At 33.1% G+C, this 18,224-nt stretch overlaps 1 protein-coding gene and 1 long non-coding RNA gene across 2 annotated transcripts in view; one reads left to right on the top strand and one right to left on the bottom strand.

Annotated features, from left to right (window-relative positions):
* Nucleotides 1-18,224, bottom strand: part of LOC140054167 (tRNA (uracil-5-)-methyltransferase homolog B-like) — a 78,446-nt gene that overhangs the window by 5,731 nt on the left and 54,491 nt on the right. Inside the window, exons 5-8 of the mRNA XM_072099057.1 lie at nucleotides 8,609-8,844; nucleotides 8,146-8,465; nucleotides 1,899-2,018; nucleotides 1,556-1,655 (exon numbers count right to left, since the gene is read on the bottom strand). Of these exons, the coding sequence (XP_071955158.1) occupies nucleotides 1,556-1,655; nucleotides 1,899-2,018; nucleotides 8,146-8,465; nucleotides 8,609-8,844 (776 nt within the window). The remainder of the gene's footprint in view (nucleotides 1-1,555; nucleotides 1,656-1,898; nucleotides 2,019-8,145; nucleotides 8,466-8,608; nucleotides 8,845-18,224) is intronic.
* LOC140054172 (uncharacterized) overlaps nucleotides 15,047-18,224 on the top strand; it is a 49,535-nt gene continuing 46,357 nt past the window's right edge. Inside the window, exon 1 of the long non-coding RNA XR_011846489.1 lies at nucleotides 15,047-16,579. This is a non-coding gene — a long non-coding RNA (uncharacterized lncRNA). The remainder of the gene's footprint in view (nucleotides 16,580-18,224) is intronic.

An 18,224-nucleotide genomic window follows, 5' to 3' on the forward strand; every position in this document is an offset into this window, starting at 1 on the left:
GTCAACATAGGATTCCAGTCTTTCCGCATATGCGGTCCAATCTCCCGAATCGCCTTCGTAAACTTCTATGTTTACAAAATTGTAGGCATTTTTGGTTATAATTGTTCTATAACGTTACCTTATTTTAATCTTCGTCGCCAATTTGTTGTATACTAAAGATGTTTGTGGATTACAATTGATTGTTTATAGACCTCATGACTTAAACACAGTGTAAACAATCGTCCATTTTGTAAATCAGTTTTATTTCAACATAGGTGGCGCTATACTAATATTTAGGAGTATCTGAGAATACTATAGCTATACATAATACATTACATGGACATCGAATGAAAAACACGAAACTGCGGAAACACGAACTGTTAAGTTGTTTTCATGTTCAACGATATATCAAACGATTTGGAATCATTTTGTTTGTGTGTGTTCATTTTTATTCATTTACATTTTTTTTCAATGGCTTTGATATTTTGCAATTTTTTTTGTGTGGGAGATTTGTTACCTATTTGCTACTTTTATAATTAAATTGTTGTCTAGCCATGTGACGTGTGAATATTAATCTAGGGTGCGCATCAGAAAGTGACAATGCACATTAAGTCCGTCAATCAGTTAAAAACCTTTTAATGATAAAATATGAATTGGTAATTAGTTATAAGAATTAAGATGGAATATAAAAAAATCAACACAAAGTGTGTGGTAGTTGAAATTAGATCGGACACAAACTGTAAAATTTTGGAATATTTTGTGGAAACACGACACCCATTTGGATTCTTTTATTTTTTATTTTGTTATTGTTCATTTACATTTTTTTTATTTCAATGGTTTTTTTATATTTTGCAATTTCTTAGTATGAGGTTTGGCATCTTTTTTGCTATTTTTGTAATTACATTGTGGTCTAGATTTGATTTTTTGCTTTAAGCGGTGAGACTTATTATTTACAATTAAATCGCGGATTCAAATTCGAACGTACTAAGCAATGGCCACAGCATTTTACTCACTGAGCCACACAGTGATTTACAAAAATCCTTCTGTTCAAAGGACAGGTGTAATTAATTTCGAGAGACTTGGTGGCCCGGCATGGTATTTGAGATCCAGCTATGGCGATACACAACAAAGTAGGTTGCATAGTTTATACAGTGACGTAACATGGTCGCTTAGACGTCAAATTACTGTTATTTTTTCGCTTTTTTTTGTTTATCCTTAAAATTCAGAAAAGTGACATAGCCTAGCGTGTGCGGCCCCTCAATAAACATCAGTATGCCACATTTGAGCACGGTACGTTCGGTGGTTTCGGAGGAGATACGTAACATTACGCAAACAATTTAGTAGCATTAATATATAGATAATTACACCATTATAAGAGATTGATTTCTAAGCCAACAATTTTATCTAAAAAGTATTGAAAAGATTTTTCTTATTACATGTTGAGTGACAGTCTGTTATCATGCTCATCAGACAATGCTTTTGTACAGTACATCCAGGCAGCTCATCATTAATTTTGTTAATGTATATACATTATGTAAAATATTATTGTAAAATATGTGTGAGATACAAGACATACTTGATAAAATCTTTGAATGAATTGCCGTCTGGTTTACAAGAAACATAGATCAACTTGCTAACTGATTCACAATTACGTAATGATTTCACAACATTTGAATCTATAAAAAATAAATTAAATTAAAAGATAACATTATACAAATAATGAATGTTTATGATGGTAAAGACCTATAAATAATTTCAACCAGTTGATAGTTTTCTGTAGGCAAGGTCGATTTCTTGGTAAACAGTCACAAACTGTATAGCAATCACAAATATGTTCCGGGTACTTTAAAATATATTTCAACCAAATTTGTACTGCCATTTATATTGCCAAAATTACAGCATCTTCATAATTTACTTACGAAGTCCATTGCGGGATGGATCAACCACAGCTACAACTTGTTGGTTTGGTTGTAGAGATGCAAGTATCTGTGGCAATACTTTCTCAACTGATCCACACAGGAATTCTGCATTTGTAATACCTTCAATAATAAATGCATACTGTATAGATATATTCATAAATCTACAGATATACTGTAGTAAATAGTTTATCACTTATCAATGATTGTAAATCACTGCATGTTTATCATTCAGCATCAATTCTTTTCATTTTCTTTTTAAAATCATTCATTTCATTTGATTTCATCTATTCATGGTCAACACAGTAAAATATAGTAAGTATAGAAATTATTTTCATTTGTTCAAAGTTAAAAATTCACTTAAATATATAAAAATTTGTTAAAAAGGTTAACATTTGGTAAAATACAGATAAAATACATTGGTGTGTGTAAGGATATAGCATAAAATAATTAACGTTTCTATGTTTCACTTAATTGCCTCATTGCAGTAGGGAGAAACAAGTTCCTCATCCTATTGATTTTCCACCTTGGATACACTAAACGCCCTGACTTTCTAGAGACATCCAGCATAATTATTTTTAATTTATATTAGTGTTCTTACTATCTTTCTATTATTCTGTAAGCTGTTTTACTGATTTTCTCTACTCTTTTCATACTATGTAATATCGAGGCTGTAAAACAAAGTTATTGCACAGAATGTTAAAACTGATAAAATTACTGATTCATAAAACAACACCAAGACTCTATTGCAATACAGCCTAAAATGCACAAGACATGACAAACAGGGGTGGGGAAGGGTGTTGGCACAGACGAAATAGTTGTTGAAGACGGAGAGGCGAGACCTAATGCTTATGAAACCGCCATAAAGAAGCTTGATGCTTATTTTTTAACATCAAGTGAACTCACCGTTTGAGTGATCACGAACATATTCAAATTCAAATATTCTTTATTCATCATCAATCATGAAAATATACAACAATATATGAGAACATAAAAAAAAAAGATGAAAAGGAAACACATAAAAACTCAAAAGAGCTTGATTAATTGTGTCCTCCTACATCCCTAACTAGCCTAAAAACTAAAACATAAATAATAAAAAAAGCTAAATCCTGCAACAAGTATTATTTTAAAATTATTTGTAAAATGATAATAAATGTTCTTTAAACAATGATTTAAATATAAATATTGATTTGGTACTTTGTAGTTCATAATTCAAGTCATTCCACAATTTAGGTCCCACACATGACACAGTAAAACTAGTAGAAGTACGATTACGTTTTCTGAGTCTCATTTTGTCTTTAGATCTTGTATTATAATAATGGTAAGAACCATTTTTAATAAAGAGCGATGAAAAACGCACGTCCTGATTAGTAGTAACATTATACATGAAAAGCCCAATTTGGTACCTATTGATATCCGCAATTTTAAGAAGTTTAAATTTATAGAAACATTCAGTCATTGAATCATTAAACTTTGACTATGTTATAGCTCGTAATGCCCTTTTCTGGAGTTTAAATAAATCATCTAGATAACTTGGAAATGTACTACACCATATTATGTTGCAATAATTTAATACTGGTTCAATGAGTGATTTGTATATTGTCCAGAGAGCATAGGTTGGTAAAAAATGTTTTACTTTATATAGTATGCCTACATATCGAGATATTTTCCTAGCTGTAACATTGATGTGATTTTTATATGTGAGAAATTCATCAATATGTACTCCAAGAAATTTAGTCGATTTAACTCTATCTATTCTTTTATTGTTGACATAAATATTTACATTCTCTAATTTACTTGGATTTCGCTGATTGCGGAAAATTACGTAATTAGTTTTTTTAACGTTGATTGATAGTTTATTGCACATGAACCAATCCGAAACATTTTTTAGTTCACTATTAACTAGATATATGAGCGTATCCAAGTTTTTGTGAGATGCAGATATGTTTGTGTCGTCAGCAAATAAAACAAAAGATAACGAGTTTGAGCAATTAAATACATCGTTAATGTACAAAATAAAAAGTAGAGGCCCCAGAATTGAACCCTGTGGTACACCGCAATTTATATCCATCAAACACGAACTTGTGTTATCAATAGACGTAAATTGTTTCCTTTCACTAATATAGTTTCTAAACCATTTAAGTGCCGTACCTCTTATGCCTTAGTGTTCCAATTTTTTTAGAAGTATATCATGGTTGATGGTGTCAAACGCTTTTGACAAATCAATAAATATACCGATGGTATTTTTTTTCTTATCAAGCGCATCGGTTATTCGTTCAACCAGATCTATAACGGCCATAAAAGTAGAACTGTTTTTTCTGAAACCATATTGTGCATTATTAAGGATGTTAAACTTTGTGATATAATTATTCACTCTAATTTGAACAATTTTTTAAAGAATTTTTGAAGCGGTAGGCAGAATAGAGATTGGCCTATAATTACTGACGTCACTTTTATTGCCAGATTTAAAAATTGGAACTACTCTAGCTACTTTCATACTATCAGGGACCATGCCTGTCTCAAGAGAGAGGTTAAAGATATGTACAAGAGGAGATGCCACAGCAGCAATAATATGTTTTAGAATGCGATTACTTAAGTTATCAACACCTTCTGAATTTGAATTTTTGATTTGAATAACTATTTCAATAACCTCTTCTTCATTCGTAGGATTGAAAAATATAGATTGGGATTGACTCTCTTTCATATATTGTTTAAAGTCAGAATTGTTTACATTTGGTATTTTGTTTGCTAATTCATTTCCAATGTTGGAGAAGAAGTCATTAAAAGCGTCAGACATACCTTTTGGATCACATACCAAAGTTTTATTACTATGGTTAATTACCTCGTTTGGCCTAACACTCGATTTTTTTCTATTTAGAACTTCATTTAAAACTTTCCATGTTTGCTTTGAATCGTGTCGAGCCGCATCCAGTTTTTTGGAATAATATTGTTTTTTCCGAATTCTAATTAAATGAGTTAATTTGTTTTTATACTTTTTATATATTTGTTTTAATAATTGTGTTGGGTTTTTAAGGTATTTTTTATAAAGTTTATTTTTCTTTTTTATTGAAATCAAAATTCCTGTTGTGATCCATGGGTTTTTCTTTGTATTACCATTTGGCTTATTACTTTTTTTAGGTATGTTATTATCTATGAGATTGGATAGTTTTTTTAATAAATAGGTTATATGATGTATTGGTATCTGTGCATAAATATAGTTCACCCCAAACCTCATTAGAAATAGCAATAAGCAAGTTATTTAATGTTGTATCATTAATTATTTTTTGTTTTGTAATTGGAGCTTGTGTGTTAGTATTTAATGACAGGTGTGTTGTCATGAAAATGGGCAGATGATCGGTCTCCACAATGCGAAATGTTATCATCATTTGTAATAATATTATCTAAAATTGTAGCAGAAGACGATGTTATTCTGGTGGGTAAGTTAATTAATGGATTAAAAGATGTTGAGTAAATAATGTTTGTGAATTCCTGTGTTGTTTTTTGAATGTCATATTTTAATAAGTCTTGATTAAAATCTCCTAAGATATAGCAGTTTTTGTTTTCGCGATTAAGTTTATGTAAGATTTCTTCCAGATCAGAGTTAAATGAGTTGACGTTTGAATTTGGTGGTCGATACAACATACCTACAATAGTATTTTTGCCGTTTGTGTTTATTATTTCTAGAAAAATTGAATCAATGGAGTTATCATTAAATACAAAATCATTACGTGTTAAGGTGTTGATTTGTTCTTTTAAATATAGACAAACTCCACCACCGACTCTACCTTCTCTATTACAGGTGTACATATTGTATCCATTGATATTTAATAAGTCAATTGGCCTGTTCTTATTTATCCAGGTTTCCGAGAAACCAAGTACATCAAACGCACGACCTATGGTATCTAACAGAATGCTAATTTCGTCGGAAGTGTTTTGGAAGACTACGTGCATTCATGTGTAACGTTGTAAAGATACCATTGTTATCAATTTCCGTCTGTAGCTCATTAAGTTGTGTTGGAGTGAAATATTTGCATAAACCAGCCTCGTCACTTTCAAAGCAATCTATGGAATGTGTAGGACTCAATTTATTTTCATATTGAGTCGTGCTCATAAAGTAGTATTGGAAAAAAGAACAAAATACAATCAATTCACCAAAGCTTTTAAGCAAAATGGCGTTCAACTAAATGACTAAAAACCAGCAGGTTAGCAATACAATAATTAAAAAAAAACACACACCAAACAATTAATGCAGTCTATAATTTATACAATAGTTAAAATTCTGGTTTCAGGGCAAAAACAAGAAATCTCACAATTTCACATTCAATGTAATACCACACGGTAAGTTAGGTGGAATGCAGTTTGTTGAGATCGGAAAATTTTGTTACGACAATCTTCTTATTATTCTTAGTTAGTACATGTATGCGTCCATCTTGGGTCCAGACTGCGGTCAAGGCGGAATTATGCTGGGTTTTGATGGTTCATCATCAACATAATTGAAGCACTTTGACAAATATTTAGTCAATGGGGTCTTCCACAAATCGTAGTTTCGGATAATGGAAGTCAGTTTACGGGTTCAGAATTTAAGGATTTTATGAAAGCATAAGTATTCATAATTATTCATGTCCAGGTCATCCGGCTACTATGGTCAGGCTGAGAGATTCGTTCAAACAATGAAACAAGGTTTGAAAGCCGCAATTGATGATAAATGTTCGATTCAAACATGATTAAGTAAATTTCTTTTAGCATACAGAAACGCTGAACACAGTGTAACAAAACAATCACCTGCTCAATTGTTTGTAAAGAGACAGCTGAGAACAAGATTAGATTTACTTAGACCTAATGTTAATATAACAGTTAGAGATCACCTACATAAAGAGATGGAAAAATCTAATAAGAAAATGAGAAGTTTTGTTGTAAATGATAAAGTATATGTAAGAGATTTAAGAAAGGAAGGGAGTCACAAAATTAAAGGGCTCCAGGAATCATAGTTTAGAAGAAAGGTCCATTAAAATATATTGTTAAAGTGGGATCATACACATGGAAAAGGCATACAAATCAAATCAGATCTAGAATGGCTGATGTTTCAGAAACCGAGACCGGTAATCTGGAGGATTTGTTAGACCAATTGCTTGATGATGTTATTTCAGAAAGTAAAGTAATAAATGACAAAGTTACGGTAGTACCGGAAAAGTCCACAAGGACCCTAGCACCAGTGCGAAGGTCAAATAGAATTAGAAAAGAAAGAATGAGATTAATTGAAGAATGTTATCTAGGAAACGGGTAGAAGAATTAGTAGTGAAGAAAGAAACAGTCACAGTATAAGATAGGAGAATTAACAGAATGATGTTTTATGGAATGATGAAAAGATTGTTTAAAACATTCTGAAAATGTTTTTGTTGAAATAGTTAAAACAAAAAAACATAACTCGTGCAAATTTATTTCAGAAGATAACTTTTAATTAACAAGGGAGAATGACAAGTATTTACACTTGATTATAATATTGTAATGTGATCTTTGACACAAAACCGAATAAACGGCCTCACGAACCCGAACGAGCATGTATGACTTGAATGATATGATATTCTAAAGTCTCAAAACATGTCACTACACTAGCATTTAAATGCTAGTGGGTGAATGCTACACTAGCATTCGAATGATAGTGGGAGAATGCTACACTAATACTATGCAAACTAGTGAGCAAATTACATGTTAGCAGGAAAATGCTACATAGCATTATGCTACAGTATTGTAATAGGAATTCAGGGTTGCAACAAATCAAGTTAAAACTCTCATCAGACTACAGTATGTTATGATGTTAAACTAGGACCTAAAATAAAAGGCAATTCAACACAATATTCAGACATTTTAAGTACAAGGCCTTTTTACTTTAATTGTTTTGATATATTAATAAGATGCTTCATTTATCATCTAATGGGGTAAGGACGTTACCTCGCTAAGGTCTTATGTCCCACATAACTTACAAGTTATATTATAACAATTATAAAAGAGCTTTATATTTTTGAATGTATACTTAAGAGTATGTTTTAGTAAAGAAAAAAGATTTTCCATTTTATTTTATTAGCAATCTATCATTTTCATATTTTACAACAATTGATTACTGATATAATTTTATCTTTGAATTATGTAAATGTTTTGAAATTTAAAGCATGCTCCATGGATATTTATCAGTTCCAATACAAGAAACAACCACCCTCTTTGGTATTAATAAAATAAACACAAAACTAATTACCATTTATGCTTGAATTTACAATAGCATCTTGTACAGCTTGAGGCACAATCTCAATTCCAATCACTTTCTGAACACTCTTAGAAAGATATAAACCAATAGTCCCTGTCCCACAATACAAGTCCAGTAGCAATATTTCCTTTTCACTATTTGCAATGGCAAGTTCTTGAATCGTTGAATATAAAACCTCAGCACATTTTGTATTTGGCTGGAAGAATGCGAGTGGTGAGATCCGGAAAGTAAGATCATGGAGTTTCTCATGTATGTATTGTTCACCAAATAGCAGCTCAATAGAATCATCATCATATGTCTTTGTTTTTGAACTGAAATTAATGGAATTAAGGAAGATCACTGATCACAACAAATTCTGATAATAATGTGATGCAAGGCCTACTGTAATGAGTTTCTTTTTCTTATTACTGGCAAGAAATACCTTTTTGTTGATGGTGATATCATTTCTACTAACCTGCATTGTAAATACAGTGATGATAAACTGCCTGGGTTGAATTTCAGAAAGAAGTTCTTAAGATCTTCCTTATAAGCATTTAACTGAAAAGTGTTCAAGCCTTTTGGATTAAGTTGTGCAATGGCCATTGTGTTTCCTGCTACATTAGTCCGAACAGCACACCCTCCTAAGTGGCCATCACCATAAAAATCCCTCATCACATCAAGAGAACATTGTCTTATAAATTCCTGATACAACTAGACAACATTTTTTTAATTAGTGAACCGAATAATTGGTTATAAGAATAAATATTAAAATTTTAAATGCTAATAGTCTCTTTATTAATACTGATGGAATAAAAACAACCCACTGACAACAATTACCTACAGTAATTCTCTGTAGGTATATAGATTGTTCATATTCATTGTTCAGATTATATATGTTTTTGAACATAGTATTATTCAGCTTAAAGGGGACCTGAAGTGAAAACCTAATCTGAATATGCTTATCATGTTGGAGACATTGATTATCGTAATGCGACCACACTTTTATTTAAGACAATTAAGAAAATGTTTTATTTCTTGATTATATGCCAGAATACTGCATGTCTTTGCGATTAAGATTGTATTGAATTGTGAGGGCCTTTTCGTGATGTCATAAAATCATTGTCCAATCAGATGTCTTCTTTGTTAATTACCTAATAACTGTTTATTAATTAATGAAAGCTCATTTTGTACAAAAACAAGTTACAATCTTTAATTTATATATGTTTACAGTACGTAATTCAAAAATTTATTAATTCAAGTCTCCCTTTAAGTTGAATAAAGTGGTACAAAATGTAAAGAATTTTAGGCCGTGTTTCTGCAGCCAAAAAATAATCGTAATTAAATCATTCAAATCAGATAATTTGGTTGTTCGGTAATGTCTGATGAAGCGCACTTTATTTTTTTAATTATCTGATTGGTAAAAAAATATCAACAGATAATTTTGTTATGATTGCTGAAACATGGCCCTAGAAAGTTGCTTTGGTTTCTAGAAATGGATATGGTTGGTAAAATTTAATTTATTTATAAAATTGATCCAACGATTGTACAGTATTGGTAGTATACAAAAGCATTTCAAAGCTTAAGGTTGGCAGCAGCAACCGCAGGACAGGACGCAAAAAAGCTCTAAAACCACACAAATGATAATTCAAATTAACAATTTTCTTTGTGCTAAGGATAGAAATAATGTAGTTTGCAGATTTTATAACATGTTTTGTTTCATTCTTTAAGTTGTTGAATCATAGAGCTATTCAATTATGTTTGGTGCCCCCATTTATCTCGCTCTCTCTGCCAAGCCAAAAGCAGCTGAATGCAAATTTCCAGAAACTTAAGCCTGGTTTCCATTAAATCGCTACACTGTCGCTATGACAATCGCTACGTCGTAACGCTGTACCCGATGCAATTGGGAAGGCTCCCCAATTCATAGCATTCAAATCGGCAAAGTTCAACCAGGTTCAACCTTGCCGATTTGTCGGGGACAAATCATAACTATTAGCCAACACACGCTGAATATCAGTCGACGTCACTCACAGCGGGAATCTGATTGGCTGTTTTTTCCATCATCATACACGATCCACACAACATCGCGATGATGATGGCAGAGACAAACAATTTCGACCTGTCTCTTCTTAATGAAGTCAGGGAATTTCGTCAAAAGAACTACGACAAGTTTGACTTTAGTAGCTAGATCCACTTTCGTATGCACTTTGAGGTCCAAAGAATTTGACTTCAGAAATTGGTTTAGGATGGTCAAACAATCATTTTTGACTTGGTTACACATTTTGAAAATGTCAAAAGGTGCGAAAGGTCAAAAGTTCAGGGTGAAAGATAACACCAAACACCAATAGGTCCTTAAGACTCGACAACCACTGGTCACAGCAAGGTAATTTTAGTCTCAAAATGTTGAGAAGACATGCATTCATATTCAGTCTAATACCCACATACCAGGGCATCTTTATATCTATGTATAAGTACTGGTCATAGAAAGTTAAATTTGGTATCAAATTGTTATAAATATACATATTTACATTCATTCTAACAGAAAATTTGGTTAAAAGATGATCAGAAATACTATTAATTACTAATGTTTCAAACAAAAAACATATCTCTACACAACTTATTCTTAGACAGTATAAATGTTAAATAACTGATGCTTTAAATGGTTTCATTATAGGAATTACAAATCCTCTACTGTTTGTAATTGTACTTTTGCCGATCAAACATTGATAGAAACGTCGAACTCAACAGTTCTTTTCAGAATGCGAGAAATAACCGTATTTATCCGAATAAACGCCCCGGGCATTTATTGTTCAGAGGGGTGTTTAGGGGGAGGGGTGCTTATTCGGTGGAGGCATTTATTTTTTTTTGGTGTAATATGGTAACATGTATAATCAAATAAATACACCATAGATATAAAAAATACAACACAATTAATATCATAATAAGAATAACTGGATTAAACATCCTTCCGGGTGCAAGTACAATCATGATATTGAAAAGGTATCGGAGACAACTATAATAGACCAATTCATTGTCATCAATCTTCTGCATAATATTTTTGAATGTCACCGACAAATTATCGTCTGTTCCCAGTGTACATAATAAAACAACATATATTTCTGGAGATTTATTATCAATACCACTAGAAACTTAGGTTTTTTTACTTTTTAAGTTCTAAATGCATTGACAATAAAAGCATCAGAAATGTATTTTAAAATCATGTTATAGATCATGATAAAATCATACTACAACACACAGTACACACAGGTGTTTTCACGAAAGCTGGACATATTGTACAATAGTAATGAAACTATGTATTGACATATGCAAAAGACAGTGTTGATTGTTGACAAATTGTAGTGACAAACAAACAGATGATAGAATGAAGATCCATATGACCAATTGTGTAATCGTGTCTCATAATGTGTCATTGTTTTATATTATTATACTGGCACCTGGAGTCAATTCGTTAAATGGAGCCTGTGACAGTGTCACTTTTTTTCTAAAAGACAGAAACATTTTGTTACAAAAGCATAAAGAGGAAAATGAATCATGTAAAGTACCTTTTATAAGTGAGAAACGAATTATATATCATTATTAAAATTAGAGTATTTATTCAAATAAACACCCGCTTTGAATAAAACCCTCCCTCAATAAACGCTCCCTTCGATTTAAACGTCCCGCCACATGCATAAACACAACAAGGCCATATATATGGCTGCAGTCGCGTGCTCCAAGTTGAGTTAGTGTTTACCGACCAACCGTCCGACATAGTGAGCTGTAGAGTCATGTTGCACGCGACTAATAATTGTATCACAACACATTTCACTGACTACCAAAATCAATTTACAATTTACCAAGCATTTTTGTTATCACTTTTTAATATTAATTGTGCTGTATTTTTTCACGCTGCTGCTCTAGCCCGCGACGTCACAAGAGATGACTCCTTTATTAGATGAAAGCAAGCAGCAGTTATAGTACTAGACACTGACATTTTTGCAAAAAAGGATTCTTGACTATAATCTATAGGTACCAGCTGCTGGACCCAAAAAAACGTCTGGGAAAAGAGTCTAACGGTTGAATGACAAATCCCAAAGCATTTCTGGTATTTTTTAGTCCCATGATATTATATAATACTGTAATTCGCTGTCAGATAATCATTGAATTATTATCAAAACAGTCAATGAAAGTTTTTGTTTGTAATAGGATAAACTAAATTGAGTATGTGTTTCATATCAAAGTTATTCACGTCTGTAACAAAATTCACATATAAAAAGAGAAAAGAAACGTTTAATTATAACTCAAAAACCATTGTCTGACAGACAATTTAAGTATTTTTTGGCTTTAAATTACATTTTTTTCAGGTAAAATAACTATTATGTGACAATAAAATGACACATTCAAAAACAAATTTGAAACAAAAAATATTTTTCAGAGGGACAATATATCTTTAAAACTGTTACGTCAATAAGCGAGCAGCGTTTTTTGTAAGAAATATTTCTTGTTTATATCTACTGTAGTTAGTACTGTATTTATTTGATTAAACATGTTACCATATTACACCAACAAAAAATAAAGCCGCCCACTAACAACCCTTCTGAACAATAAATGCCCGGGGCGTTTATTAGGATGAATTCAGTAAGTTACTTCTAGAATTCTGAAAAGAATTCTGTTGGGCTCGACGTTTCTATCAAAATGTTTGATCGTCCTCAGAAGTTAACAATACTTTCTAGCATATTATATTATAAGCAAAAATACAATTACATTTCTGATCATTTTTGACTAAAATTGCATATTAGACTGAATACGAATGCATGCCTTCTTATAATAACCTTTCACCCTGACCTTTCGCCACATTTTCAAAATGTGTAACCAGGCCAAAATTTATTGTTTGACCACCCTAAACCAAATTCTCTGTGCATACGAAAGTTGATCTAGCTACTAGAGTAAATTGTATTTTTGCTTATAATAATGCTAGAAAGTATTGTTGACATCCGAGGACGATCAAACATTTTGATAGAAACATAGAGAAACAATCGATAAAAAATGCTTGGTAAATTGTAGATTATGGTAGTCATTTATATATGTTGTGATACAATTATTAGTTGTGTGCAACGCGACTCTACAGCTCACTATGTTAGTCGGTCGGTTGGTCGGACGGTAAACAGTAACTCAAATTTGAGCATGCAGCCATGGCCTTGTTGTGTATACTGTATGCATGTGGCGGGGCGTTTAAATCGAAGGGAGGGGGAGCGTTTATTCGAGGGAGGCTTTTATTCAAAGCGGGTGTTTATTTGAATAAATAATAAGTAATTTTAACGTAATTATCGTGTCCCTGTCATTAAACATATAAAATCCAGCAAATTCTCGAGTATGATGATTTTTACTGTAATTTTGGTGATTCGGCTCCTCAAAGAAGACGAATTATTATTTATTCGCCCTACCTGATAAAATTATTATTATTAATGTAGACTTATTGATGGAAATTAATGTTATGACCTAGGCCTAAGTGAATATTTTATTATTCAAGGAATCATTAATTAGTAATTACTCTTTGCAAGGTAAAGTTAATGCAACGTCTATTAGGCAGGCTATGATTGAAAATGTTCATCTGGTTTGTAGGTATAAGTATATTGAAAATATTCTTTTTTCCAAACCAATAATTAGTAAAAACTAACCTTGACAGTTTCGCTGTCCTGATCGGACAGCTTCTTCAGAAATAATGACGATCTATCATCAAACAGACTGACCTCTAGAGGGCCTATTCTGTTTAATGACTGGGTCATTGTTAAATTGTAGATTATGGTAGTCATTTATATATGTTGTGATACAATTATTAGTTGTGTGCAACGCGACTCTACAGCTCACTATGTTAGTCGGTCGGTTGGTCGGTCGGTAAACAGTAACTCAAATTTGAGCATGCAGCCATGGCCTTGTTGTGTATACTGTATGCATGTGGCGGGGCGTTTAAATCGAAGGGAGGGGGAGCGTTTATTCGAGGGAGGCTTTTATTCAAAGCGGGTGTTTATTTGAATAAATAATAAGTAATTTTAACGTAATTATCGTGTCCCTGTCATTAAACATATAAAATCCAGCAAATTCTCGAGTATGATGATTTTTACTGTAATTTTGGTGATTCGGCTCCTCAAAGAAGACGAATTATTATTTATTCGCCCTACCTGATAAAATTATTATTATTAATGTAGACTTATTGATGGAAATTAATGTTATGACCTAGGCCTAAGTGAATATTTTATTATTCAAGGAATCATTAATTAGTAATTACTCTTTGCAAGGTAAAGTTAATGCAACGTCTATTAGGCAGGCTATGATTGAAAATGTTCATCTGGTTTGTAGGTATAAGTATATTGAAAATATTCTTTTTTCCAAACCAATAATTAGTAAAAACTAACCTTGACAGTTTCGCTGTCCTGATCGGACAGCTTCTTCAGAAATAATGACGATCTATCATCAAACAGACTGACCTCTAGAGGGCCTATTCTGTTTAATGACTGGGTCATACACGTGACTGAGTTGTTTACACAATCGCTTACACAATTCAACACAGTTCTGCATAATTCTGATGGTAATCCTAATTTAGGAGGTGCATATCTTAAAAAATGGGTCGTAAATCTCTCCAAGTACAAGTTGACAAACTCACAATCGAGCGTGTTAGCAAAAGGCTTAAATTTTGCACCGTCACCAAGCAAAATACCAGTGGACGACTACATTGTAGCGACCGAATACGCCTGCAGCAAAATCAGAGGCAACAACACAGCTAGTCTCCGGTCACGCATGGCTAACATTCTCCGTAGTGCTAAAACACCGAAGCCTAACATCACGAAGGAAGAACGCAAAGCTATTTCCTACGGTAGAAAACATCCCTCGTATTTATGCTACACCTAAGATACACAAAGAAGGTAAAAAAGTTAGACCTATTGTGGACTATACAGGATCCATAGCATATCAAACCGCTAAAGCCGTTGCTGATATTCTCCCCCTTAGTAGGAAGCACACAACATCACATAAACAACTCAAAACATTTAGCTCAAGAACTTACGGAAGTCATGATAGAGGAGGATGAAATTTTCAATTCCCATGATGTTGTTTCTCTGTTTACCAACATTCCAATAGAAGATTCCCTGACCGTCATAACATCTCGACTACAAGAGGATAATGACCTAAAAACAGAACACTATATAGATGACATCATGGAGTTATTAAAGTTCGTCCTAACTACCACCTATTTTACATTCCGAGGGATTATTTACCAACAAAGATTTGGGGTAGCCATGGGGAGCCCAGTCTCTCCCATTGTAGCGAACCTGTATTAAGAATTTCTAGAACAGAAAGCTATAGCGTCAGCACCCTTAGAATGTAAACCTCGGTTATGGAAACGCTACGTGGATGACGTTCTTGAAATTGTTAAACAAGACCAAGTTGAAAATCTCACACAACATCTCAATTCATCTGACCCAGCTGGCACCATAAAGTTCACCTATGAGAAAGAATATGAAAACAAGATCCCTTTCCTCGATTCTCTCATCATTAGAAAACCAGATGGATCTGTCAAACTTCTAGTATATAGAAAACCGACACATACGGACCAGTACCTACATTTTGATTCCCACCATCCTGTACATCAAAAACTGGAAATAATCAGAACACTATTTGACCGTATGAATTCCATTGTCACTATGGATGCAGATCGTAATACAGAGGAGGCCAATATAACATCAGCCCTTTCCTAAGTGACCTAAGTGGTCATTCAACCAAGTAAAGAAAAAAATGAAAGAAAATAAAAAAGTAACATCCAAGAAGAAAGAAAACACCATGGAAAGCAAAGGATTTGTCGTCGTCCCTTACGTAGCAGGTCTTTCGGAGCGAGTTAGTAAAGTTTTTAAGGAGTTTGGCATCAACACAGCTATGAAACCCCACACTTCATTACGCCAACTACTTGTCCACCCAAAAGACCAAGTTGACAAATTGAAAGTGGCTAATTGCGTCTACGAAATCTCATGTTCTAATTGTGATCACACCTACATTGGAGAAACGGGTCGTTGTTTTGGCACAAGGTTAAAAGAACATAGAAAAGAAACAGAAAAGATAACCCAACAGAGAAAGAACTTCACTCGTCAATCACATAGAGAATCAAAAAATGAACTGAGCAAATCAGCTATAGCAGATCATGCCGTCAAGTTAAATCACATAATAGACTGGACACAACCTAAAATCATCAACAGGAAACCAGTTACAAACAACCGACACATCAGAGAAGCCATCTGGATCCGCAGACGAGGAAACCAAATCATCAACAGAGTCGAGGGCACCCACCAACTCAGTCACGTGTACGACCCTGTCATTAAGCCCTCTAGAGGTCAGTCTGTTTGATGATAGATCGTCATTATTTCTGAAGAAGCTGTCCGATCAGGACAGCGAAACTGTCAAGGTTAGTTTTTACTAATTATTGGTTTGGAAAAAAGAATATTTTCAATATAACTATTAGGCAGGCTATATTACAAAGGAGGCCTAGCTACACCCGACCCAGCAGTAGATATTCAACTTGTTGTTGGCTGTGTAATATAACAGATATCGCCTTTTATATCGATAAAATATAATGTTTTACAACCACTTGTGAATGATAATTTTTTTAAGGGAATATACAGTATTTCCCTCGAACAAAATATCATTCCCTAGGGGATGTCAGATCTTATATTTAACCTCTAATCTGTATAATATCTAGGGTGTATTTATTTGATTATACATGTTACCATATTACACCCAAAACAAAAATAAACTCCTCCACCGAATAAACACCTAAAAACCCATATGAACACTAAATGCCCAGGCGTTTATTCGGATAAATACGGTAAGTTATTTCTAGCATTCTGATAAGAACTGTTGAGTTCGACGTTTCTATCAATGTTTGATCATCCTCAAGGGTCAACATTTTCTAGCATTATTATAAGCAAAAGTACAATTACAGTAACAGTAAAGGATTTGTTGTAATTCCTATAACTAGATGGTTCTCGAATACGTAGTAATTTCAGCGTTAAAAAAACTGGCGATTTCAAATGTATGTACCGCAGGATAATAAATACATGTCGTTTACAGGAACGAATAAATAGACACAGTGATTTATGTACTCAACTAAAATTAGCACCCTGGGAATTACTTCCGAAAGAGAAACTTGTCACAAAATGAGACCAATTGTTTGAGTCAAGTTTAAACAAATTTAATTTGTGTTTTATATGTAACATTAGGGTTGAGGAAGAGGATGGGTACAAAGAGGAACAATTTTTAAATATATTCTTTATCCATTTAGTAACAAAATATTAATTGTTTTTATGTTTTACAAATAAACCACTAATATACCACTAAACACCGTAAAAATTGCGAATGGTTGAAACTGTCACCGTCCTAGTCGATTGAAATAGTACAGTACATGTAACGATACATCACTATGACGTATGTTTATATAATGTAAAACAATTTGTGAAAACCACCTCTATTCGAGCAAATCATAAATTGCTTTAATCGTCAATAAATATTAAATTATCTAACTCAACTTAATTAGTAGGCCAAATGGTTTTCAATTGTTTCTTAGAGCCAATTCACACTTAAGTTGGTTCCTACCAACCCAATTTGTTCTGCGTTTTGGGCATGTGATCCTTTGTACCACCGTAGGCCTATCCTCTACTGGCTTTACAACGCGACTCATGCCAGTGAGGGGGGGAGGGTGATGGTGTGGGTAGTGTAACTGCAATAATAAAGATTTGTATGGCGACTGAAAACACTAGCTATATATAACCTATATACAACCTCAAGTAATTTGAGACCATAATTATCACTTTCTGACCACTGGTTGCTGAGATATTCATATGGCCAATTTCTTGACCAGTGCTAAGAAAAGGGGTTTCCGTCCACTGGAGAACAAACTATTGTAATGCCAGTAAAAGCATTCCGCAAAACATTCCAAAAGGCATAGACAAGTGTGGACTGTACTGGCCGAACATTAACGCTGATATTGAAGCGATGATTCGTGAATGCAGCCTGTGTCAGGAAAACCACAAAAAAAACAGAACCGATAATAA

Source organism: Antedon mediterranea, chromosome 7 (genome assembly GCF_964355755.1).
Source record: "Antedon mediterranea chromosome 7, ecAntMedi1.1, whole genome shotgun sequence".
Lineage (NCBI taxonomy): Eukaryota > Metazoa > Echinodermata > Crinoidea > Comatulida > Antedonidae > Antedon > Antedon mediterranea.